The 24,568-nt window shown below is 36.7% G+C and overlaps 1 protein-coding gene across 3 annotated transcripts in view; it reads right to left on the bottom strand.

The window, feature by feature from the left end:
- Positions 1 to 24,568, bottom strand: part of Hmgcll1 (3-hydroxymethyl-3-methylglutaryl-CoA lyase like 1) — a 130,404-nt gene that overhangs the window by 33,121 nt on the left and 72,715 nt on the right. For all 3 annotated transcript variants that reach the window (XM_027411131.2, XM_035444484.1, XM_035444485.1), the window contains one exon: positions 19,687 to 19,875. In XM_027411131.2, coding sequence (XP_027266932.1) covers positions 19,687 to 19,875 — 189 coding nt within the window. The remainder of the gene's footprint in view (positions 1 to 19,686; positions 19,876 to 24,568) is intronic.

Raw genomic sequence — 24,568 nt, 5'->3', positions numbered from 1 at the left:
AAAAATAGACAGGTAGACCAATGGAATAGACTTAAAAACCCTGATATTAACCCACACACCTACAAACACCTGATTTTTGACAAACAATCCAAATATATACACTGGAACAAAGAGAACATCTTCAACAAATGATTGTGGCATAACTAGATACAAACATGTAGAAGACTACAGATAGACCCAAGCCTTTCGCCCTGCACAAAACTTAAGTCAAAATGGATCAAAGACCTCAACATAAACCCAGCCACATTGAACCTACTAGAAGATAAAGTGGGAAATACCCTTGAATTAATTGGTACAGGAGACTGCTTCCTAAACATAATACCAGTAGCACAGACATTTGATGTCATTTTAATACTATTTCTATTAGCCAAACAGTAGTAGTATGTTTTCATCTGGGGAGACTATATAGCTATGGGTTATTGGCTCCATTAACAGTTCCAGGTATGGTTGCCATGTCATTGAGTGGGCCTTAGATACAACCAAAAGCGGTTGGTTGTTTCCATCACATTAATGCCACTATTGCAACAATGGGCCTCTCTTCCCAAGACAGGTGTTATTATAGCTTGCAGGATTCATAGCTAGATGAGACTGATGATTATTTTGATCACCTCACAGCAAGCACAGCAGTTTCCAGCATTATCAGTAGGAAAGAAGCTTCCAAGTCAGTTCTTTATTGATTTCTCCATATTCTATGACTCAAGTGTGTTGTGTCTTTAGTAGTAAGGACTTACCGTCATGTTCTGCAGAATATCCAAGAACAAAGGCAAAAGCCTATAATTTGGGGAAGGTGGGGTGCCACTGGCCAACAACTCAAAAAGAAGTAATCATGGTACCAGGATTTTGTCTTGTTTTGTTTTTGCTAGTATATGGTGTTTAGTTGACATATTGTGCCCCCATTGTAGGGTAACACAATTTAAACTATTTTTATATGAGTATATGTACACATTTTAGGAAGCTTCTATAGTAATAGGTTTCCCTATGGCTGTTTCAAAGGGCCTATAATGTTAGTTATCTCTCCCCTCATTTCCTGCTCAACTCTGTCTTCCTATTCTCAACTCATGTAATCCTTTCTCTTTCTAATTCCCTTTCCCTTTTCATATCACTGTACTCTATCTTACCTCCTGGAACCTTCATCCAGTGACTGATACAAGCAGATGCAGAGATCCACATCCAAGCACCAGGCTGAGCTACAGGAGTCCAGGTGCTATCCTTTGAGCTAAGTTGACAATCTGCTACAATGACTTTGTTGAGCCCTTTAAATCCCCATTCTCCCTGCCACAGTAAGTAGTGATCTATGTTTCTGCTTTAATGGTTTATAACTGGATACATGTGACAACCCTTGACCACTGTCCAGTCAGTCACTCATGCTGAAACATGGGACTCACCTCTGTTTCTGACCTCTTTCTGGCATTCATATTTAATCACTCATTACCACTTTGAAACATGCTGTTTCTGTATTATCCTGTGTGCTCTCTGCATAAGGCCTCCAACATCTTTTTGTGATATGCTAAAGTCTTCAATCTCATTTGTTTTGTTCTACGACCATGTAAATATATTTTCTAAAGATGTGATAGAAGAGTTTTTTCTACAATATGTGTCTAACATGCAAGTATCTGCTTCCTGCCTAAAACTCTTTGTGGTTCTCAGTCATGTCACCTGAAAGATAAAGTTTAAGATCATTATCAGTTATCAATGAAGCCTTTTTAAATTTGGACCAGAATATGTAGGCCTGCATCACTGTTTATCATTGTCTCATATTATTATATTTACTCAGTAATCTGACATTGTCCTGAACTATAGAAACATACAGTTTCTATAGTTTCTATATAGTTTCTATAGTCCTGAAACAAGCAATGCAAAATTTCTTACAGATTATTTTTGCAGTGCTCCTAACATTTTTGCTGGGGATCTTTCCCTGTATCTCAATGAGTTTTTGCCTCAACTTAAAGCATTTGCTTCTTCCATAAAGTAGTGTTCTGGAGTGAACCTTTGGGTTCATCTAATAGAGGTCTTACCTATAAAAGTTATTGCATGTGCATAAAACAAATTCATTCCCTGTGCCTATAGTTCAGCTATGCCTTTAACCACATAATACGAGATATATCCAATATGCAAATATTTTCAGTGCTCTTTTGTTTGTTTTTCTTTTATTTCTTCCTTTCTTTGGAAATGTGTCAACTAAGGTGTCAGTGAAAACTTATGTAAATGAGTTAGGACTCAGTGAAAACTCATCCTTTAGATTCAGTACAGACTTCAGAAGCCAGCCTTTCACTGGAAAGATAAATGATATTCTTGGATGATATAATATCATTTCAGCCTCGGGGGCAAAACTGAGAGCTGAAGAATGGAGCCAACAGGAAAAGGCAAGGAAAAGTAATGGTCCCTGATGCTATTAGTGCTTCAGCTTTACATATGAGAATACACAGGGAACAGGCAACTTCAGTAGTTTGCTCAGGATAACAGAGTAATATTTGGATCTTAAATGTTCATATTTTAGAAGTCCTGCATTTAAGTATCATGTGACATTTTACCTTTCAGAGCTTAAAACTCAATGTACAGTACAGAAGAAAAAAATTAGTTTGTCAGAAATAATTGCTATGCTTTATTCTCTTTAACTTATGTATAAGTGCATTTCTTTATTAATGTATTTGTTTTATCTAGGTATATGATTCTTGAAATTAGAAGAAGAAAGAGTCTCTAGTATATATTTTGATGGGTAACTATATGGACCTACATTTATATTCAGTATTTCTTTTGTATTGTCCTTTTCTGAGCTTAAATCTATGGCTTTGTAGTTAGTATATAAAAATTTCAACACATATATTCATTATGAAAAGATCTAGTGACAGAAGAATCAGGAAAAGAGATAAAAGACTGCTAGAAATAAAAGCCACAAAGCATTGAAAAACAAAGTGGGAGCAATAGAAGGACTGACTCAACATGGAAGATGAAGGGAAGTGTCCTACTCTCCTAGTCTGGATTTGGTGGGGGATAAAACAGCAACCCAAACAACTTGGGATTGAAAGGGTTTATTTCATTTTATAAGTCCCAGGTCATGCTCCAACAGTGAGAGAAGGTGGGGCAGGGACTCAAGGAAGGAGCTGAAATAGAGGTCATGGAGGAAAGCTGCTTACTGGCTTGCCCAGTTTGCTTCCTTATACTACTCAACGGTGGCATCACCCACAGTGGTCTGAGCACTTCTGCATCAATAATTGATCAAGAAAGTACCACCAAAGACTTGCCTACAGCCAACTAGGTGGAGACAATATTTTGACCAGTGTTTCTCTTCCCAGATAACTTTAGTTTGTATTAGTTGAGAAAAACTAAGGAGCAAAAACAAGGAGTTTGCACCATGACCTCTTTCAGCATAGTTTTCGGCATCTTGTAGGGACAACAAGATATAAATCATCTCTAGAATTTGTTGCTTTTAAAGACAGTTGCTTACCTGTTTAGAGACAGAGTAATACATACAATTTCTTGCATGTTAACATATTCACACCCTAATATATCTAGGTAGTAATCCTGAAGGTCATTTTTCAACATTATAAAATATTTAACTGCTTCTGTTATGTGATTTCTTGATTATTTGAAGTGTATAATACAGCGAAGGAGAGAAAAGGAGGCTCTTGAAACATGGTGGAGGGCAAACAGAGGGAATGATGATAGGGGAGAAGAGACAGGGGATGAGAAAGCAGCCGTTATTTGCCACTGTTTGCTAATTTTCACTGACCAAATGAAACCAATGTAAAGGTTGACAAGTTATAAAGCCCAAGTGTAAAGACAGAGGGCTGCTTGGGTCCTCTCGTTGATGCAGGTGCATATTCATATTTTGGTACCATTGGGAAATAAAGTGTTATTCTGTATTCAAATGCCATTAGGTTATTTACAACTAGATCTGGAAGTTTCATATTTATCATCATGAAGTTTAAAGCCAAATGTCCCTAGTTCAGGAGCACCAAAGATTAACAGATTAGAATGTTTTCCACATGTCCATTTTTACTGTCAAGAGAATTTTAAAGAAGTTTTCCAGCTTCCGCAGCTGAACCAGATGTCAGTGGATCCCACAGAGAGATGAAATTGGCAGAGTACCCTTCTCATAACCCCAGGGTTGTTTTATCAGGGATCAGTTTAATGTCTAAGAGCCATTCGTTGCTGAAGGCTATAAAGTTTTGGGGTCCGATCTGCCACAATTAAAATATCTGCTGACTTGAGAAACCAGCAGTATTTCTTACAACTTTTCCCACACAGCACTATAATTGATGCTGATGTTGGCGTAAGAACAGTAAAAGGTCTCATTTCCACTGCATGTTTCCGGTCTCTGGTTTCAGAAACATCAGCACAGAATGTTTCACCAGCCACAGATTGCATTGTGCAAACACATCTGGGGGTTGGGGGGCTTTATTTACTCAATTGGTTTCTTCACTGCATTCTCAAATGACTGAAAGACCTGATGGATACTGGCTTGAATAACTTTTAGGGGTAAAAATTCTAATTGATAGCATTGGTTCAGAAAGTGAAGGCCAGATGTTCAAATGTTGTTATAAAGGCATACTTTATCCCCCTTTTTTCTTTAACTACTAAATTTCTGTCACTTTAAGTGTAAAAACATTTTAAAATAAATGCATAATTATAAACATAACTAAATGAACATACTACATACATACAGTCTACTCCCTACACAGTTTGAGTAATTAGAACATTACTAATATGCTGGATTCTCCTGCAAGCTCTACTTGGTCATTTACCCCTCTCTTCCAGAAAATTCCAGAAATAATTTATGAATTTACATAAAGCATTAAAATTTAAAATATTCAGATTTTTTTGCCTGATTTAAACCTTAAAAATTGGAACTATTACTTTGTATGCTCCTTTAAAGCTTCTCATGTTGTGTTTCAGGTCATTTAAGCCTCTCTTTGGTCATGTTCAGTTTGCCCATAAGCTTGAGTACAGCACCTTCATTTCTGTGGGATTGTTTGTCTTATTCCTTTGAACTATGTCCTAGTTTCTGTCTATGTGCTCACAATCCCATTATTTTGCACATTGTCTATGTCACTCAATATATGAGGCACATCTAAGTCTGACTTGCTAACTTTTCCATTTCCATAGCTGTTTTAGGACATTTGCCATATAGACTACCGCATAACAATTATAGAATATCTACACAAAAAAGTGGATGCAGAATTTATTGGTTTGGCATTGAATAAATAGATCAACTTAGAGAAAGTTGTCATTCATTCAAATGTTAAGTCTTCCAACCCAGAAGTTTAATCTTTCCATGTACTTAAATATTAGTTCTCTCAATAGTATTATGCTACTTTTTATTAAAAAATAAAGTTTATTGCTAGATTAATGCTTTATTATTTGACATTTTAATGATAATATAATCATAAATTCATTATTTCAACTTAATGAATTCTTGCAGCTAAGAATATCCATATATTATGATTTTTGTATTGTGTGTATCCATTTATTTGATTATGTATTGTGCTTATGTACTGTCATATTTATTGGTTTTAACAATTTTGCTAAAAATTCTTTGGAGATTTTGAATATACAACTAGAATATCTGGAATAAAAACTATTTTATTTCTGCTTTTTTCCTGTCTACATCTTGTTCTTCTGTTCTGCTTAGAATCTCTTACTTTGTTAAGAATATCAATGACTTTCATTGTTTTCATTTAAAACTTTTCATACACTATATTTTTTATCATATCCCTCCCAGCTACTCCCAGATCCTTTGCATGGCCATAGCCAACTTCATGTTTTCTCTCTCTCCCTCTCTTAAAAACAAAATAAAAAGTGAAAATCATAACAAACAAAAACCAGTAAGACAAACAAAATAAAACAAAACAAAAAGCCTTCTTCCCACCCCCAGAAAACACATGGAGTTCATCTTGTGTTGACTAGCTGCTTCTGGGCATGACTGTCCTGGAGTGTGGATGGTGACCTAGTGACACTCCACTGGAGGAAATTGATTTTCTCTTCAAGGGTTAATTGCAAATAGATTATTGGTTAAGGGTGGGAAGAATGTCAATGATTTTCTAAGTCATTTGAGATTATCATGAATCTGTTTTCCTTCATTATATTGATAGATTAGTCTTACAATGACTGGTTTCTGACTATGTCTACTCATGTATCTAAAAATATTTAATAACTGTAAGAGTCAGAATATCAGAATGTCTTCTGAAATAGTCTTGTGTAGAAATGGCTGCATAAAAGCCAGGCGTTGTTGGCACACGCCTTTAATCCCAGCACTCGGGAGGCAGAGGCAGGCGGATCTCTGTGAGTTCGAGACCAGCCTGGTCTACAAGAGCTAGTTCCAGGGCAGCCTCCAAAGCCACAGAGAAACCCTGTCTCGAAAAAAACAAACAAACAAACAAACAAAGAAATGGATGCATAAACAAGACCCAAACAATGGCAATATCAATAGACATGCTAATATGGAGGAAGTACAGAAAAATCTCATGAGTCCCTCCTCCAAACAAAGAACTACAACCAACAAAAGACTGCAGAGAGAGGGAGAATTAGCCTCTCCAAGGATGAATGCCTTAATTGGCTTCCAATACAAAACAGTCAGTCCTGAAATCATATACATACAAGCCACACTTTAAATGGATTCAAAAAGTTGTATTTATATGTCTATGTGTGCATGACAATAATAATTAAAGAAAAAGACACTGTCAAACTGAGAGCGAGTGAAGGGGTCCAAGGGAGAGTTTGAGAAAGGAAAGGGAATGGGGAAGTGATAAAACTATATTTGGTTTTCAAAAAGATAAATATTAAAATAAATAAATTTGGAACGCCTCATGACTGCATTAACATCACAGTGGAGATCTCTCCATCAATGACTGCTTCTAAAGCAACTTAGAGATTTTCTCCCCTCTGACGGGGGACATGGTCAATCAATAGAGTGAGTGGACCAGGACTTGAGTTTAGATCCCCAACACCACATAAACCCTGAACAAAGCAGCATGCCTTTGTGACCACAGTGCTGCAGGTTCTGTAAGACAACCTGTACCAAAAATACGTAGAGATAAAACAAGGAAGACAACCAACAGTGGCCTCAGTCCTCACAGGCATACTCAGATATATGTATATATGCCTATATACATGTGCACATACATATAACACACACACACACACACACACACACACACACACACACACACACACACACTGGGCGGGAAAATCCTCTAGGAAATAATATACATATGTCTTATCTTTCAATGATATAAGGCAACTTTAAAACCATTGTTGGGAAAGGATTTCAGCTCAATTTCATTGACTCATCTTAGGTGGAAATCTTGTTTAGCTAATACTAGACCATGCTTTATTTAGACAAGTTTCTGATGGTATGTTACTGGCCGAAAGGGGATTTCATGTCATCTTCTTTTCTTGTTAAATGGATGTATTCAGTATGTTTAGGGTAAATCATACCTCTAGGAAATAATTCCTCACTAGTATCTTCCTACCAAATTTAGAAACTAAAAGACTAAGGCTGCCAGTGTCTGTTTCCTCTAACTGAACTCTTTTACTTTCCTATGACAACGGCTTGTATTCTATAGACCTTTAAGTAAGTGTCTGATCTCAAGCCAACTTAAGCTAAAAGGGATCTCAGAGACCATCACCAAATTGACCTCTACATTTTCTAACCCAAAGACCAAGTTTATGCATTGAAGGTCCATGCTCATCAGGATTGTCCCCAAATCATATATTATGTAGCAGTCATTAGTTCTTTTTCTTAATTTGTGATGGAATATCCCATGGAAGAGAACTGGAAATGTTGCAAAATGCAATGAGTAATAACTGCCATAGCCTGAATACTATGATGCTTGGAATTTCCTCTGCCAAACAAAACAGTTCATTTCTTCTGAAAGTAGCCCAAATGAAGCTTTCAGGACACAGAAAGAACATGTTCCATTTCTTTGCCAGAATATAACATAAAGGATCTTTAGTAAATTTTTCATGATGGAGTCCCTATTCTCCTCTGAAACCCAATGACTTGGGTCATCTTGGTTAGCCTTTCTTTTGACATTTTTCTTTTGCTTTTCCACTGAAACTGCACATTAAGCTCTGCCTATTGCATTCTGTTGATGCTCTAGCCTACAGTTCCAATATGTTCCACACTTCTCCAGAAAACTAGCTCCAAATGCTTTATAAACAGACATGTTTCTAATACCCATTTCTCAGTATCATTTCTTTTTGTTTTGTGTTTTATTGTTTTTGTTGTTTGTGCTTTATTTTTATGAGACGGGGTTTATCTGGCTGTCCTTGAACTCATTAGGTAGACCAGGCTGCCCTCAGACTCAAGAGCTCAACCGGCCTCTGCCTCCAGAATGCTAGGATTAAAGGTGTGTTCCACCATGCCAAGTAGCAGTTATTTTTATTTGTTACTTACCATTATGACAGATTACTTAACAAAAACAGCTGAAGAGATTCAAGACTTACTCAGGCTCCCAGTTCAGAGGATACAGTACATTATGTCAGGGAAGGAGTGGTGATGGGAAGAGCTCCCAGCTGTGGTGACAGAAGTGTTTGCCTGCGGATGGGATAATTTGGACTACAACCCAAACCCAGAAACAACCCTCCAGTCTCACTTCCAGATAAGTACCCTGTCCAGAAAGTTTCACAGTCTCTCCCAAACAACACCATCATTTTGGAAGAAGTGTGCAAATATAGAAGGGTTTGAGGCAAATATGCCTCAAACCATAATGATCAGGGAAACCATTTGCAACCTTTCTACCTTCTTCATGGTGGCCTTTGCTATGTAGTCAGTGTATAATCTACACTTTAAACTCATATCCTGTGTGTTGCTTAGGTTTTTTGTTTGCTTGACACTAACTGCTACCATGTGAGAAGAGAGAACTTCAATTGAGAAAATTCTTCTGTGAGATTGACCTTAGGAAAAGTCTGTGGAGGCATTTTCTCAAGTAGTAATTAATGTAAGGGGCTGAGTCCACTGTGGATGCTGGGATTCTAAAGGTAGATTCAGCAGAGTATAGAGAGATAGCCTGTGGGCAGCATTCCTCTTTGGCAGGTGCCCACCCTGAGTCCTTTCATGATGGACTATAAATTGTAAAATGAAGCAAACACTCTCATCACCAATTTGCTTTTAGTCCTGTTGTTTATCACAGCAGTAGAAAATAAACTAGGGCAACTTGCATGCTTTTCCTAACAGTATGCTTGCCCACTTATATTTGAGACCATGGAGTACAGTTCACTAAATACAGAGTATTAATAAAAATCTAGACAGGTTTAATAAATTCCTACACTATTTTCATGGAACTACACATTATTTTCAATTATTTTTTCTTATACGTATTTTTCTTCCTGAAAAAAATCTTTGTTTCTGTATGGCATATGTATATGTGAGTATCCAGGCGTATGTGCCATGACATGCATGTGGAGGCCAGAGGTCAGCCCTGGGTGTTGCTCTTCATCTTGCATCTGGTTTGAGATGGAATCTCTTGTTATTTGCCACTGTGCATAACAAGTTAAGGGGCTGATGAACTTCTGAGAATTCTGCTGCCTCTGTCACCATCTAGACATAGGTGTGCTTGAATTACAGAAATGCACTATCATACCTGGATTTATACAGGTTCTGGGATTCAAACTCAGGTACCTCATTGTTTTATGGAAATCTTTGTCCCAAGTGAGCCATATTCCAAAACTCCTCACACTTGAATATTAGGATATATTCTCATTAGAATACAAAAGGTCATATATATTTATTTAAGTTGAATATTGAATCCTGGAAACTATTATGCTAAATAAGGCACAACAACAAACTAGCCCATAATTAAAATCTACTATGTCTACTGTGTGTTACATCTTCAACAATAGAGACTTGCCTTCAATTCTTGCAGGTGGTCAAGGGCAAAAGCAAGAGCAATAGCTTATACCACTTTGGGTGTCTTTTAGTTTTCCCTGACCAACAATTTAAAAGGAGGTTTCTCATGGCCTGGTACTTAAGTTTTTGGTTTTGGAGTTTTCCTTTATGATGTTGTTTGCTTGCTTGCTTGCTTGCTTTCTAGACAGTCCTTGGCTCTTGGAGAGATTCTTACCACCTCAACTGGTGTCACTTCATTTTAAGATATAGATATTTACACACACACACACACACTATATGAAATTTTATGTCAATATAAGATAATGATTCTCTATATATTTCCAAGCATCCCTACTATTGTTTATCCTTCCCTCCTACTCTCCTTTTTGTATTGTCCTCTCAAAATAAAGCTCCTTCCCCATTTTTTCCATTCTCCTCTCCATATCACCTATATCATTCTTTCCCTCTATGTAGGGCTCTATCCTTCACAGTCATTTTCTTTTTTTTACGTTCCTGGTTCTGTAGTTACTCCAGGTTCAGTACTCAACACCTGCAGATAGAGTTAGAATGATGACAGATGAGAGGGAACATATGCTGTTTGTCTTTCTGGTTTGGGTTACATCGCTCAATATATTTTCTAGTTCCATCCATTTGTCTGGATAGTATCTTGATGGCAACCAATAGCTGTTTAAATGGAATTGAGAATCTCTTAACAGAAGGGACATCATGCCTGGTACTGGAAACTTAGCCAGCAATATGTAGCTGTAAGCACATGGATCTCACAGGAGAACCTACTGCTGCCATTTTCCTAAACCAGCCCAACACCTAACTTCATTGTAAATACTTATCCTTACACCCACAGACAAATATAGATCACATCTCTCATTGAAGAGGTTTCTTTTGTAGCAGGAGAGTGTTACAGATAAATTTGCAATACAACTCCTGCACCTAAGACTCAGAGGACATAGTGGAAGAGAAGGCAGAAATGTGGTAAGAAGCAGAGGACCAGGAAGTCTTCTCTGAGACTGTATCAAGCCTCCTAAACAAGTCCTGAATAATTTCAACACTAGTTAACATCCCAGTGTGGATGGGGGCCCTGCCTTTAGATGAAAGGTTATAAGCAATTGGTAACTGCTGAGAGTAAGAATTACTCTATCCCAGGGATGATCCCCCCTGATTGATTATCCAATACCAAGTGATCAGCCCTAGAAACATGTGTGCCAGCAACACTGAGTCGAATCAAGTTTGTATTTTTATGTTTATTGGACTGATACTTTAGAAATAAAAATTATTTATTAGGTGTAAATGCAAAATTCATGCTTTATTAGATCAATCTGTTATCCTTTTAGAGTCATGTTATCTTTCTTATAGCTGAAAAGCATGCTAACACACTTTGCTATAGGATGTACTGGATATAGACCCTAAATTATTTTCCTTCTTTTTTTTGAGACAGGATTTCTCTGTGTAGCTTTGGAGCCTGTCCTGGAACTAACTCTTGTAGACCAGCCTGGTCTTGAACTCACAGAGATCCGCCTGCCTCTGCCTCTGCCTCTGCCTCCCAAGTGCTGGGATTAAAGGCATGTGCCATCACTGCCTGATCCTATTTTATTTTCAAGAACTGTGCAGAAAAAGGAAATAAGTGTTGGGGAGTTCCCTCCGTGGTTAAAAACATTGGCTGCTCTTTCAGAGGACCCAGGTTCAATTCTCAGGACCCACACGGCAGCTCACAATGTAACTACAGTCCCAGGGGATCAAATGAGGTCTTCTGACCTCAGGAGGGGCCAGGCATGGAAACAGTCCTCAGACATACAGGCAGGCAAAGCCCTCACACACAAAAAACAATATAATAAAATATTTTTAAAAGAAAACGTAAATACATTTTTTGGTCTTCACAGAATAGGAAATCTACTGTATAAGCTTGCACTTTCAATTGAAAACAGTAAGTTTGGAGTATGTAAACAAATGTCTCCTCAAGGAATGCTTACTGAAGCAAAAACACATTGAGAACCACGACCTTTATTTAGTTATCTGTAGTTACTATGAGAGCAAAGGAGAGAGAACTAGTCCTTAAACACACCCTTTGAACCACAGCCTTTATTTTTAACCTCACAAAATTAGTCTTAATAATATTTTCCACATCCTATAGAGAAAGATTTTCCCCAAGAAATTTCTTAAGGTATTGACATGCTTAATATAAATACATTTTAATGTTTCATATATGAACAAGCACAAATATCTCAGCTTTATTATTTGGATAATTTTCTCATAGGTTGCCAAACTATTTCCAGTCCTGGTTTGATGGGGTGAAAGTAATGTACAGTGTTATATTAAAATGGCTCCCAATTAGAAATAGGCCTCCCAATATACAATACCATATTTATTTATTTAACAGTACTAGTGAAGGTTAAATTCAAGTAAAAAAGGCAGTAGTCAGAGAGTTCAGTAACATCAAATCACACACTCTGGAACCCCTCCCTGGAATCGGCCGAATGTTTCCAGTTGTTTATAAATCTCCTCACCAGGGAACATATTCTTTGGACAAATTATTTGTGTCAAATGTGCTGGATTATTTCAGGTTGCTCATTGAGCCAAAAACACTTATTAATTACCTTCTGTGTGACAATTTCTATCCTAATAATAAAAGCATTTTTATAAAAATAAAAATCACTTTCCTTTTCAAAAAAATTAATTTTTATATTGATTATGTGTCTGTGTGTGATGTGTGTGGGGGATGGTATGCTGTATATGTGCAGGTGCTGGTGGGTCCCCAGGACCTAGAGTCACAGCTGATTGTAAGGTGTCCCTCATGGGTTTTGGAAACAGAATCCAGGTCCTCTGCAAGAGCAGCAAGTGCTCTTAAGCACCAAGCCATCTCTCCAGCCACATCATTTTCTTCAGAAAAGCATATTAATGAGCCTATGTTAGAATCAAGTTTTAACCCAGCTTATAAATTGAAGTTACACAGACTTAGTTTCTAAATATGTTCAAACACAATAACTACCTACTAATAATTTTTCGTATTGAGTAAATTATTTTTCAATAGTTTCCTCTTATTCTGGAGGGAATCACACAATTTTCCAGGAAACGTGAAGATTATAGCAGCCTGTGCAACCCTGGTCTTAGGGATAATTTTGTTTTGTTTTGATTTTGCTAAACTAAGCAGTGTGGAAGCCTCACATGGTACTATGTCCCAGTCATCCCAGAACACAGGTGGAGGCAGGAAGGACAGGAATTCCAGATCACCTTTGCATATTTAAGAGTTTGAGACTAGCCCCCACTACCCAGGTAAAAGGCCCTGCAGCGACAACTCTTGTAACCCCAGCACTGGGGAAGTGGAGACAGGTGACTTCCTGGGGTTCAGTATTCAACCAGCCACATGGTGAGTCACAGTTCCTCCTGAAAGATACTGTCTCAAAAAACAAGGGATAAAGAATATGGGAGGCAGATTATTGCTGCCTGTTTAAGAGAAAAACAATACGTAAAACAAAGGCGTAATCCTTTGATATCTAGTTTCTTCAACACTCCTACCGTAAAGATACATAATTTCTATCTGTTGAATCCTCATTGCATCTTTGGATTAAAACTAACTTAATGATGGTATAAAATCATTTAATTGTTCTACTGAATCAAATTACCAAGTATTTTCATTGAAAACTTTTGTGTCTATATCCATTAGCATAATTTGTCCAGGGTTTTTTCTTTGTTTGTTTTTATCAGTATTTTTTGAGTTTGAGAACTTTTCTGGAAAAATCATATTAGCATTAGTTCTCTGGAGCACTGGTAGAAATTGGCAGTAAATCTGTTCCAGGAATATTCTTGTTGTGAAATTTTTCATTACTACTTTAACCTCATTATTTGTCACTGACTGTGTTTGGTCATCTGTATTCTCTTGGTTAATTTAAGTAGGTGACATGTGTTTAGAAATTCATCTATCCTATGCTTTTCAAATTGTTGAAATAGTCCAAAATTTTCTCTAATTATCTTCTAACTTTAAAATTCTGTGTAATATCTTATAGTTTGTCTCCAACTATTTTGTTAAGTTGGACTTCCTTTTGATTAGTTAGCCTCTTGTTGATTTTGTTATTTTCAAAGAACCAACTCTGCATTGCTTGGAACTTTTTATTGTTCTTTAAGTACATTTATTAATTTCTGCACTGATAATCACAGTTCTCTACATCTATTAAATCCTTGTTTGGCTAGTTGTCTTTTTCTATGACCAAGAGTACATGACTATACTGTTTATTTGAGTTTTTTTTTAAGATGCAGTAACACAGAAATAAAGATTTCCTACTTATAACTGCCATCATCATGTCTCACAGGTTTCCTAAGTCATGTTTTCATTTTAATTTGTTGTTTAAAAAATCATTTCTCCCCTGGATTCTTTACTAGTCAAACAGTCATTCAAAAATATATTATTCAATCTTCATAGTTTTCATAGTTTCATTTTGTCTGTCTCTCCTTCCAATAAGATTTATTCTTACTAAGCTTTCATAACTGTGAATTTATTTCCCTTCTTTGTGTGTTTTTCTTCTGCAATGCTGATATAGTTGTCAGTTATGAATTGATTTAGCTTTTGTTTGTCATGGAATGTCTTTGTTTCTCCTTCAGTTTTTCATGATAATATTCTGGGCACAGCAATAGTGATGGGCAACTTTGATATACATTTGTCCCTTCTTTCAGTTTCTGTTGAAGTTTGGTGTTATTCTGATAGATTTCTCATGATAGCTTTCATGTCTCACATCTGCACACTTAGATTTTTAGTAACAAGATGATATGGAGGCATCGCTCCTAGTCTTCTATATTTGGGGTTCTGTAGTCATCCTTTATTTAAATATTCTCCTCAGGGCATTTCCTACTTTTTAGGGGTGACTTTCTACATCTCTGTGATCTGTAGCTATACTGTTATCTCCTTCTTCACTTTTAGTGCTCTCTCTCTCTCTCTCTCTCTCTCTCTCTCTCTCTCTCTCTCTCTCTCCCTCTCCTCTCTCTCTCTCTCCTTGTAATATCAGTTCTCCTCTGTTGCATTAACACTTCTTTTACATAGAGTGGCAAAGAGGAAGATTCTCAACTAACATCTTAACTTAGAAGTCCCCTGCATCCTTTCTTTTTATATATCTGTTTTACACAGCTTTTTAAATGTAAATAAATAATATCTAATGCATGCATTTAGAAATATATCTGCTACTCATTGCTCTCCACTAAGGCTTTGCTCATAAATAAGATATATGCTAAAATTTGATATTGTTGGCTAAGGCAGCAACTGCAATGACTGTCATAAGTTTGCCAACTAAGAGCACCATTATCAAGGGGTTTTTCTGGAAATTCTGTGACTTGTCTCAATTTTGCACAATTACATCCTTTGTAACAAGTAGGAAGTAAAAAGAAAGAAAGGTTTGGCTAGGTAGTAGAGGAAATTGTTTTAAATCCTCTTTGAGAACCACATAAACCAATTACATTAAGAAAAACTTGTAGTTTGGTGGCATTTTAACATGGTTTAGTAAGAGTCTACATAAAACCATGAATGCTTTTGATGTAAAAATTAGGTTAATAATTTAGTCTTTCTAAAAGAGAATAATAAACATATGGAAAGCATTATAAAGAAAGGCACACTAGCTAGAGGTCTATTAAATTTAAGGAAAAAGCATGTAGTATTTCTTCATGAGAAATGCTGGGATTTCTGTCTTTTCTCTATGCCAGCAATTAACATGTGACTGTTATTTGTAGCATTGGATAGTATTTGTTTTACTCTGCTTTACCCAATTATAAAGGCTCAAAACATTTTAATGGAGAAAAATGGGCAATTGTTTTATATTAAGTAGATTAACCAATTTGTTAAACTGGTGTTTTATTTAGGGACTTGGGGAATATGAAACAGGGTAAAACTCAGTTTTTACATAAAGTTGGAGACACATATATAGGGCCATGTATGTTTCTTCCATTACTAAATGGTTGTACATTTTATCACCTCATTTTCTTGCTCTATTGCTTTTGAGTAGTTATAAATATTCCACATTTACATCTATAATCAGAATAATTTCACTACATTAAAAATATCTGATAATTATGAATTATTGATGTCCACATACCCATGTGGTTCTGTGAGTTGCATGTTTAAGTAATTAAAAGCACAATAAAACCTGAAAGTCCAAGGAAGGTTCCTCTACTAGTTGATCAGATGTGCTTTCCAGACTGAGGGGGACATTCTGTTTATAGCTCCCATTTGTTTCCTACCACTATAGCCAAGCTTCTACTTATTACATGTCTCCTTGCCTTAATAGTAACTTCTAGTTTGGAACACTGCAAACTGTTTCTCCACCCCTGAATTAAAGCAAATGATATCCACTCCACATTCACCACAAATTTTACTAGAAACCACTTCAAAGATTCCATTAAAATGAACCATGGCCATTGCTTCCTGAAGCCAAGGTTAGCTGTGTTCCTAATGAAACTGGACTCTCTCATTTCCCCTACATTGAAACATTAAAATTTTTCCCATGATTTGTGTTTCTTGTTATCTAAATTTAAACCTGCTTGTTTTATTGTTGTTACTGCCATTTCTATTAAAAGGTGGGGTTAGAAATGGTCTCTGGTGTGCTTTTCATTATGTTAAAGACCAGCACCTACATGTGTGTACGTTGACATCCCAATGCCACACCCATCTTTCTTCAATGAGTTTAAAGTTAGAAAAGACTTAATGATTGTCTGAATTGTGTATACTTTCCCAAAAGTGGGAGTGTATGTCTTCCTTCAGTTATCAATACCTTATTAATAACTATATGCAACCAAAACCAAAATGACACACAAAAAGATACTTCAATAATTTTGAAACATTAGTTTCCTTTGCACACCTCTGCTTTTGACCATTTTATCAAATGTTCATTTATGCACAACATATTTCCCAATATACAAATTGCTTTGACACTTTTTAATCTGTGTGTTTATACTGAAACTATAAAGGTTGCTCTTGGATACTATGGAACTGGAAGAATACTACTCCTTTCCTGGGCCATCTTGCCTCAATCCTGACTTCTGCCTCCCATATTTACATAGAGCTGGTATATATTAGGAAGGATACAACAGAATATATAACCATGGGTTCTAAGAGCTTTTACTAACTATAAAAAAAGAGCTGCTAAAGACTATAAGATAAACACACAGACACACACACACACACACACACACACAGAGAGAGAGAGAGAGAGAGAGAGAGAGAGAGAGAGAGAGAGAGAGAGAGAGAGAGTTTGTCAAGAGCTTGAGAGAAGTAACATTCCTTCAGAATAGATATGTGATTGAAAATGAAGGATCCCACTGACCCACAAAGTCATTCATCTGGTGACTGAAAGTAATTCACCTGGTGTGTCTTTCAAATGCAATGTAAAACCAATCTCTAAACTCATGAGGGCTATGAAATTTTATGGTGCACAAAGAAAGGTTTTCAATCTATTTTCCATTTATAGTCAATGTCATGAAAAATAAACATGCTAATCTTCCCTTTATGCGGAGAACTGTGCCATTGTTGTTTATCCTTTGATAGAGAGCCTGTTCTTTTGAGGACTCCTGCCCACATCCAAATATTTTTCATGTTCCCCACTTGCTTGTATCCAAACATGTATAGTAGTCCCTGTATTACCAGTACAGGAATCCAATGTTCCCCAATGCTTTGAGACTTATCTATGAATGGGAAGTATACCACTCAACTGATAAAGTTTTCTAAATCTCAATCTATTCTTTTAATCCCATCTTTCCAAGCAATTTGCCTCAGTAAATTTTTTTATGTTCTTGAAACACACACATTCCTTACTGGAAATTATTTCTTCTTATTCTATAGGTTGATTTTAACAAGTACAAATATACATTATGACATTCTGAGAAATACATTGTAAGTTCCATCACTGTGTGTCATATAATGTACTTACAAAAACCCAGAGTGGTTCACTCTGCATGGCCTCTTGATTCAGTAAAATGAACTATATGAGGTTGTAACAAGCATAATGTTGCACTGATTATCGGTGTGTTAAAAAAAAAAAAAAAAACAGAAGAAGTAAAAGTAAAACAACAGTAGGTTTGGGCTCGCTGCTCAATATTAGAACACTAACCTAGCATGTATGAGGAGGCCCCCAGTTTGATGGCCAGCATCAATCACACACAAAACCAAAGAAGGAAAAAACAAAAATATATAAAACAAAAATATTTACTTACTATAGTCAATACTAGTTGTAAATGCTACATGTATACAATCATATGTACAACTATACAATATAGTTATAAAGAGTAGACATGACTTTTGTGGTATATCTTCATATATTATCAACATGTGCTTTTTAACAGCAACATCATGGCACATGACTAATGAATCACATTAAGAACTCACAATGACTACCAGATCCCTTGGAGACAATAGCTTTTCAGCACTAATGTCATTGTATAACATCACTACTGTATGTGTAATTTATTTTATACCTAAATGCTTATAAATATTTAATAAAATATAAAATATTATGTAGAATATTACCATAATTTTGCAGATATGTTTTTCTTAACAATTAAAATCACAATACATATAAAAATATTTAGTAATTGAATAAGTAGTATTAGTAGGTAGAGACTAACAATTTTTGTCTATATTCTGAGACTATACACAATAAGCTTTGATCCCCAATAACTAAACTACTATCTATAAAATAATAAACATAATATATAAGTTAGTTACTACTCATAATGACAAAATATAAAATTGTAAAAAGAGTAAATACTGGAGTTGAGGGAGAACCTTAGGCATGTGCTCAGGAACACCCAATAAAACAAAAGGGGGAGTTGGACACAGCATCCTGAAGCCACGCACATTTCTCTATTGTCATTGAATCTAGGCCATCTAGGAAGAAAAATTTTCAAAGTTCCCACACCCTAAAATATCATGAGATATTCTTCATTTCTTCTCACATATATAACATAGCCAAATAAGCTCCTCCCACTATTTCTAAACTTCTGCCAATAACTGCAGACTTTGGAACTGTAACATTAAGTTTTACAAACTGACTTTTAGCCTTACCAAAAAGCTGTAACAGTATTTTCTTTAATTGTCAAAATTTTGGCTGTACAGATATCAAATGAAGAAAACTTTAAAACAAAATCAGTTAAATTTACTCTTTATATAAATATGCTTAGACTAGCATATATCTTAGTGATTCTTAGTGCTCTAACTATTTAGATTTTTTTCTTAAGGCATATAAATGAATCTATTTGATTAAAATAAACAAGAGTTCTACTAAAAGTGAGGCTGTGGGCTCAGTGCTGGAGTGCTTGCCTGGCACACATAGGCTTTACTTTCAATTCCTAGGTGCATGTGCATATGTGCAACAAGAGGCTGCAATCTTTCGGAAAATGCTTTAGTAAAATATTCTGTGTTCCTACTCCACACATATTCATCACAGAGCAGCCAAACTGACAAAAGCTTACTTGTTTCTTGACTACAATGGCACATGCTGCTGTTTTTTTGTCTTTACTTCTCAACATATCATAATATCCAATTGCATTAAATTTTATAGTTGAGGTATATAGAAATTGAAGTTAGAAGCCATAGATCTAATAGAATTGAAACTTCAAAAATAAAAGAATACCAACTTGACCAAATCATACAAATAGTACTAAGACCCCCATTTCCCTAAAAATTTGTTAGCACTTAAAAATACTTCATGCATGTAGCTACGTTGAAATATCATGTTCAAAGAATATCAAAACAAGCTATATTATACATATTGTTTAAGCATGACATTTGCATTTAACAAATTTGTTTCACTAAAACTCTCAACATACTTTATCATAAGTAACTACAGCATAGCCATTGAGACTACAAATACCTGGAGAGCTGTTAGGATGTTTGCGAGGGCTTGTCCATATGTGTCATGACAATGAACAGCAAGAGCCCCTGGGGGGATTTCTTTCATGACACTTTCCAACATCATCTTCATGCTGCCTGGAGTGCCCACTCCAATTGTGTCTCCCAATGAGATCTCATAGCAGCCCATACCATACAATCTCTTTGAGACCTGTTGAAAGGCAAACTGCTGGTCAGAAAATGAAATGAGCTGACACCCACCCTATGACTCACAAGTAATCATTACCTGTAGATAAGAATTACAACTATGATGAATTTTCCCACAGAAGGCTTTTACTTCAGTTTCCCAGTCATCTTTTCTGCTCATTAAATTTTAAGCCCTATACCAATATTTTGGATGAAATTACTGTTATTATATTGTCCGTTCAAGCTTGTCTTAGATTCATACCTAATTCATATATACACACCCATCTATCTATCTGCTCAAGTACAAGCTGGAATTTCACATCAATGAGGTTAATATTTCTCCACTTTAATTGGAAAGAAGCATTGAAGGTCTGCATTGGAAGTAGTGTTTCTTTGGGCAATAAATCAGAGGTTTTGAGACATCAGTAATTTCTACTCTATCATTAAGATATTCAGCAATTAGTAGAACCACTTAATATTCCTAGCTTATATTTTTTGTCTTGTGGATGAAGGGACTCATGCCAGGTAAATTTCAAGTTATCTTCAAGCCTAATAACTAGTTTTATAATGAAGGAGAAATGTGAACTTCATGAAGACAGCATGATACTTTGGCAAGGGTTCTATAATCAGACAAGCATGAATTTGAATATTAGCTCTCACTCAAACCATCCTTCTGATGCTGGGTTGATCATGAGATGAATCTACTGGTACTTCGGTTACTAATTTGTTGACTATAGATGACCAAATGTCCTCATCTATAATGCTTTCTGAAGCTGTGACGGTATGCTTTCAAAATTTACAATAATCATTACAATGTTAATGACATGCTTGGCTGCAAAACAAAATAAATAAAAAGAATAAAAAGGCTTTCTTTTATTCAGCTTGTACTTGTCCAGAGACACCTTATTCCATCCACTGTGCTAGGTGATGAGATTGACCAGAAAGCAAATGTTGTCATGGCTCTTGTGATCATGAATACAAATGAGGACCAGTTTTTTGCCAATATTATGGATATATGCACAAATCAAACTAAAATAAGACTCTTAACAAAGAAACAAGATTCTGTATCATGTGCTAAAGGACACTGGCCACTGGCCTAGAGCTGTCAAGCAGTGGAGGTGGGGTGTTAAGTGCCTTGAGATAAAGTAAGCTTGAAAAGGGTGAGAGAGAGGAGTCTGAAATATGTTTTGGAAAGAATACACACATAAAGGTTAGTGGGTTCCAAGCCACTAGAGTGTGAGAGGCAGACAGCATTCCAAAGCAGGGAAAAAGTCAACTGTGCAAGAGAGTGTCATGAGCAAGCAAAGAACAGTGGCATTGAGTGTGAAGAAGGGGGAGAGTCTGCAAAAGTAATCAACTTCCAAATAGTCATTTCAGAAAGAAAAGAATAAATTCACAAAATGTATTAGGCTAGCACAAGGGCCGCTGCAGCACAGTTGCTGATCATGAATTTTTAGTACTTCTAATCTGTCTGCGAGGCTTCAGCAGCACCCCAGTTATGGTGAAAAAAATATCTATGCAGCTCTTCCATGCTAGAACAGTGCAACAGGGGGACAAACAGTCTGGTGTCTCTAAGAAGTAGACATAAGTCTTGTGAGGCATGAAGTCAAGCCTTTTGGGAATATTATTTAAAAAAATAATATATAATTGTCTGAGCAATTTCATAGCAAGTCTTGGATGCAAGTAAAGTGATATAAAACCTCAGCTTCATCATTTCCAAGTATACTTGGCTCTGTGATCAAGGACCTTTAATAGAAGAGATAATGAGATAGCCCTCATTTGAAAAATCTTTAGTAATCTTCATAGTTCAAATGAGTGAACAAGGAAGGAATTACTTCAGCTGGCCTAAGAGTTTAATCTACATAATCTGGGGCTTACTAATTATATCACATTTACTGTTTCAGTATTGTATCACAAATTTTATGAAAATACACAATCAGCAAAAGTTTACATAATATAGTTCATCTCCAAATAAGTTTAGAAACAAATTCCCAGAGTAGAGTATTTGGTATTGATTAGTATGAATTAATGGTAAACAAAGAGTTATGGTATAATAAGCAGATTTAATAACCCAATATGCAGATTCTTAATGACTGCAATCTATTGACATAGCATAGTAATGAAGATCATACATGAACGGAAACACTGCAGCAATTCTCTGATGTCAGTATGGAGAAAGAGCTGCATACATGTGTATGTGTGCACAACTGTCTGACACTGTGATGCAAGTGGGAAAGCATTCCTTTGGCTAAGGTCATGCACAAGCAAGACAGAGCCTTTACCCTCTCCATCATTAAAGCATCCAGATTATGACTCAATTATCACTGACCTTTGGAAAGTTATAATCAATGGATCTATATTAAAATTAAATGACTATGTTGAGGTCTTTGATCCATTTGGACTTAAGTTTTGTGCACAGCAATAGACATGAATCAATCTGCAGTCTTCTATATGCCAGTATCCAGTTATGCCAGAACCATTTTTGAAGATGCTTTCTTTATTACATTGTATATTTTTATTTTCTTTGTCAAAAATCAAGTGTTCATAGATATGTGGGTTAATATCAGGGTTTTCAATTTGATTCCATTGGTCTACCTGTCTATTTCTGTGCCAATACCAAGCTGTTTTCAGGACTATAGCTCTATAATAGAGCTTGATGTCAGGAATGGTGATGCCTCCAGAAATTCCTTTATTGTACAGTGTTTTTTGGGCTATCCTGGGTCTTTTGTTTCTCCATATAAAGTTGAGTATTGTTCTTTCAAGGTCTGTGAAGAATTGTGTTGGGATTTGATGGGGATTGCATTGAATCTGTAGATTGCTTTTGGCAAGATTTCCATTTTTACTATGTTGATTCTACCCATCTAAGAGCATGGGAGATCTTTCTGTTTTCTGGTATCTTCTTTAATTTCTTTCTATAAAGACTCAAAGTTCTTACTATACAGGTCTTTCACTTGTTTGGTTAGTGTTACTCCAAGATATTTTATGTTGTCTGTGGCTATTGCAAAGGGTGATGTTTCTTTGATTTCTTTCTCAGCCCTCTTATCGTCTGTATATTGTAGGGCTACTGATTTATTTTTGAGTTAATCTTGTATCCTGCCACTTTGCTGAAGGTGTTTATGAGCTGTAGGAGCTCCCTGGTAGTGTTTGGATTACCAACCTACAATCCACTCTGCCAGAGAAGCTAGGAAACAAGGAGTACTCTAAGAGTGACATACATGGTCTCCTGGAGAAGGGGAAAGGGACAAGATCTCCTGAGCAAATTGGGAGCATGGGGGGACGAGAGAGGGAGCTAGGAAAATGCAAAGGGGAGAAGAGGAGGATTGAGGAGGACATAAGCAGGAAGGTTCTGTAGGGGGAAGATAGAGGAGAGCAAAATAAGAGATACCATAAGAGAGGGAGCCATTATAAGTTTAAAGAGAAATCAGGCACTAGGGAAATGTCCAGAGACCTACAAGATGATACCAACTAACCATCTAAGCCACAGTGGAGAGGCTACCTTAAATGCCCTCCCCTGATAATGAGATTGAAGACTAACTTATATGCCATGCCATCCTAGAGCCTTCACCCAGCAGTAGATGGGTGAAGCAGATGGAAGTAGAAGCAGATGCCCATACCTAAACACTGAACTGAACTGGAATCCAGTTGCAGAGAAAGAGGAGTGATGAACAAAGGGGTCAAGACCAGGCTGGTGAAACCAACAGAAACAGCTAACCTGAACAACGGGGAGCTCTTGGTCCCCAGACTGATAGCTAGGAAACCAGCATGGAACTGATCCAGACCCATTGAATGTGGGTGTCAGTGAGGAGGCCTTGGAAATCTATGGGGCCTCTAAAGCCAAATGCCATGTGGAATAAGAACTAGATTGATAACAGATAGTTTATTAAGAAAGTACTCATGCAACGGAGCCAGTGACCAGGTTTACACAGGAGCAGGAATGACCCACCAGGGCTGAGCAGAAGAGAGAAAAGAGGGCCTGCCTCTTACTTAGATCCTTGTTATGTCATTCTGACCATACCCAAGCAGATGTGGTGTAGGGGGAAATGCTGGCCATGCCCAATTGGGGGCTGGCACAGGTGATTCGTACCATGCACACTTAGGGGTCGCATAACTAGTTAGCATGCCAGAGTCTCATTCATTATCAGAATTAACCAAATAAATCACACCACCAACTAAGAACAGCCATGCACCACCACCCACAGAATCAAGAAAGAGGTATCAATCTGTCAATCCTGGTCTGGCCAGGTGAGGTTTCCCTCCTGCTCTCTTCTTGGAGTTGACATGTTAACCCCAGGAAGACAGGAGGCTTGCCAACAGTGTCCTCAATAGGATAAGTTTATGAAATATATATGTTGCTGATGTTTTTCTCTTGTCCCACCTAGGTGCCGCCATGGCTTCAGCCCCAAAGAAACATACAGGCGCTATATTAGCTATGAAATTGTTGGCCATTGTCTAGGGCTTCTTATTGGCTAGCTCTCTCTTAATTATTAACCCATAACTACTAATCTGTGTATGTCTGCATGGTTTGTCAGAGAAGGGTCCGGACCTGCTACTCCTTTATGGCACCCAACGTGGGGCATATATAGATTGATAATTATGATTGATACTTAAGACAGAGATAGCAGATAAGAAATCTGAGTCATTGGCCAGCATCTTTGTACCTAATATAAGTCTGTGTGCTACTTGGGACCTTAACATGGTGACAGGCAGAACTCGGGTGG

This window comes from Cricetulus griseus, chromosome 4, assembly GCF_003668045.3.
Source record: "Cricetulus griseus strain 17A/GY chromosome 4, alternate assembly CriGri-PICRH-1.0, whole genome shotgun sequence".
In the NCBI taxonomy this organism is placed as follows: domain Eukaryota; kingdom Metazoa; phylum Chordata; class Mammalia; order Rodentia; family Cricetidae; genus Cricetulus; species Cricetulus griseus.
Note: the sequence above shows the minus strand (reverse complement) of the source record. Positions and strands in the feature narration are given on the sequence as shown.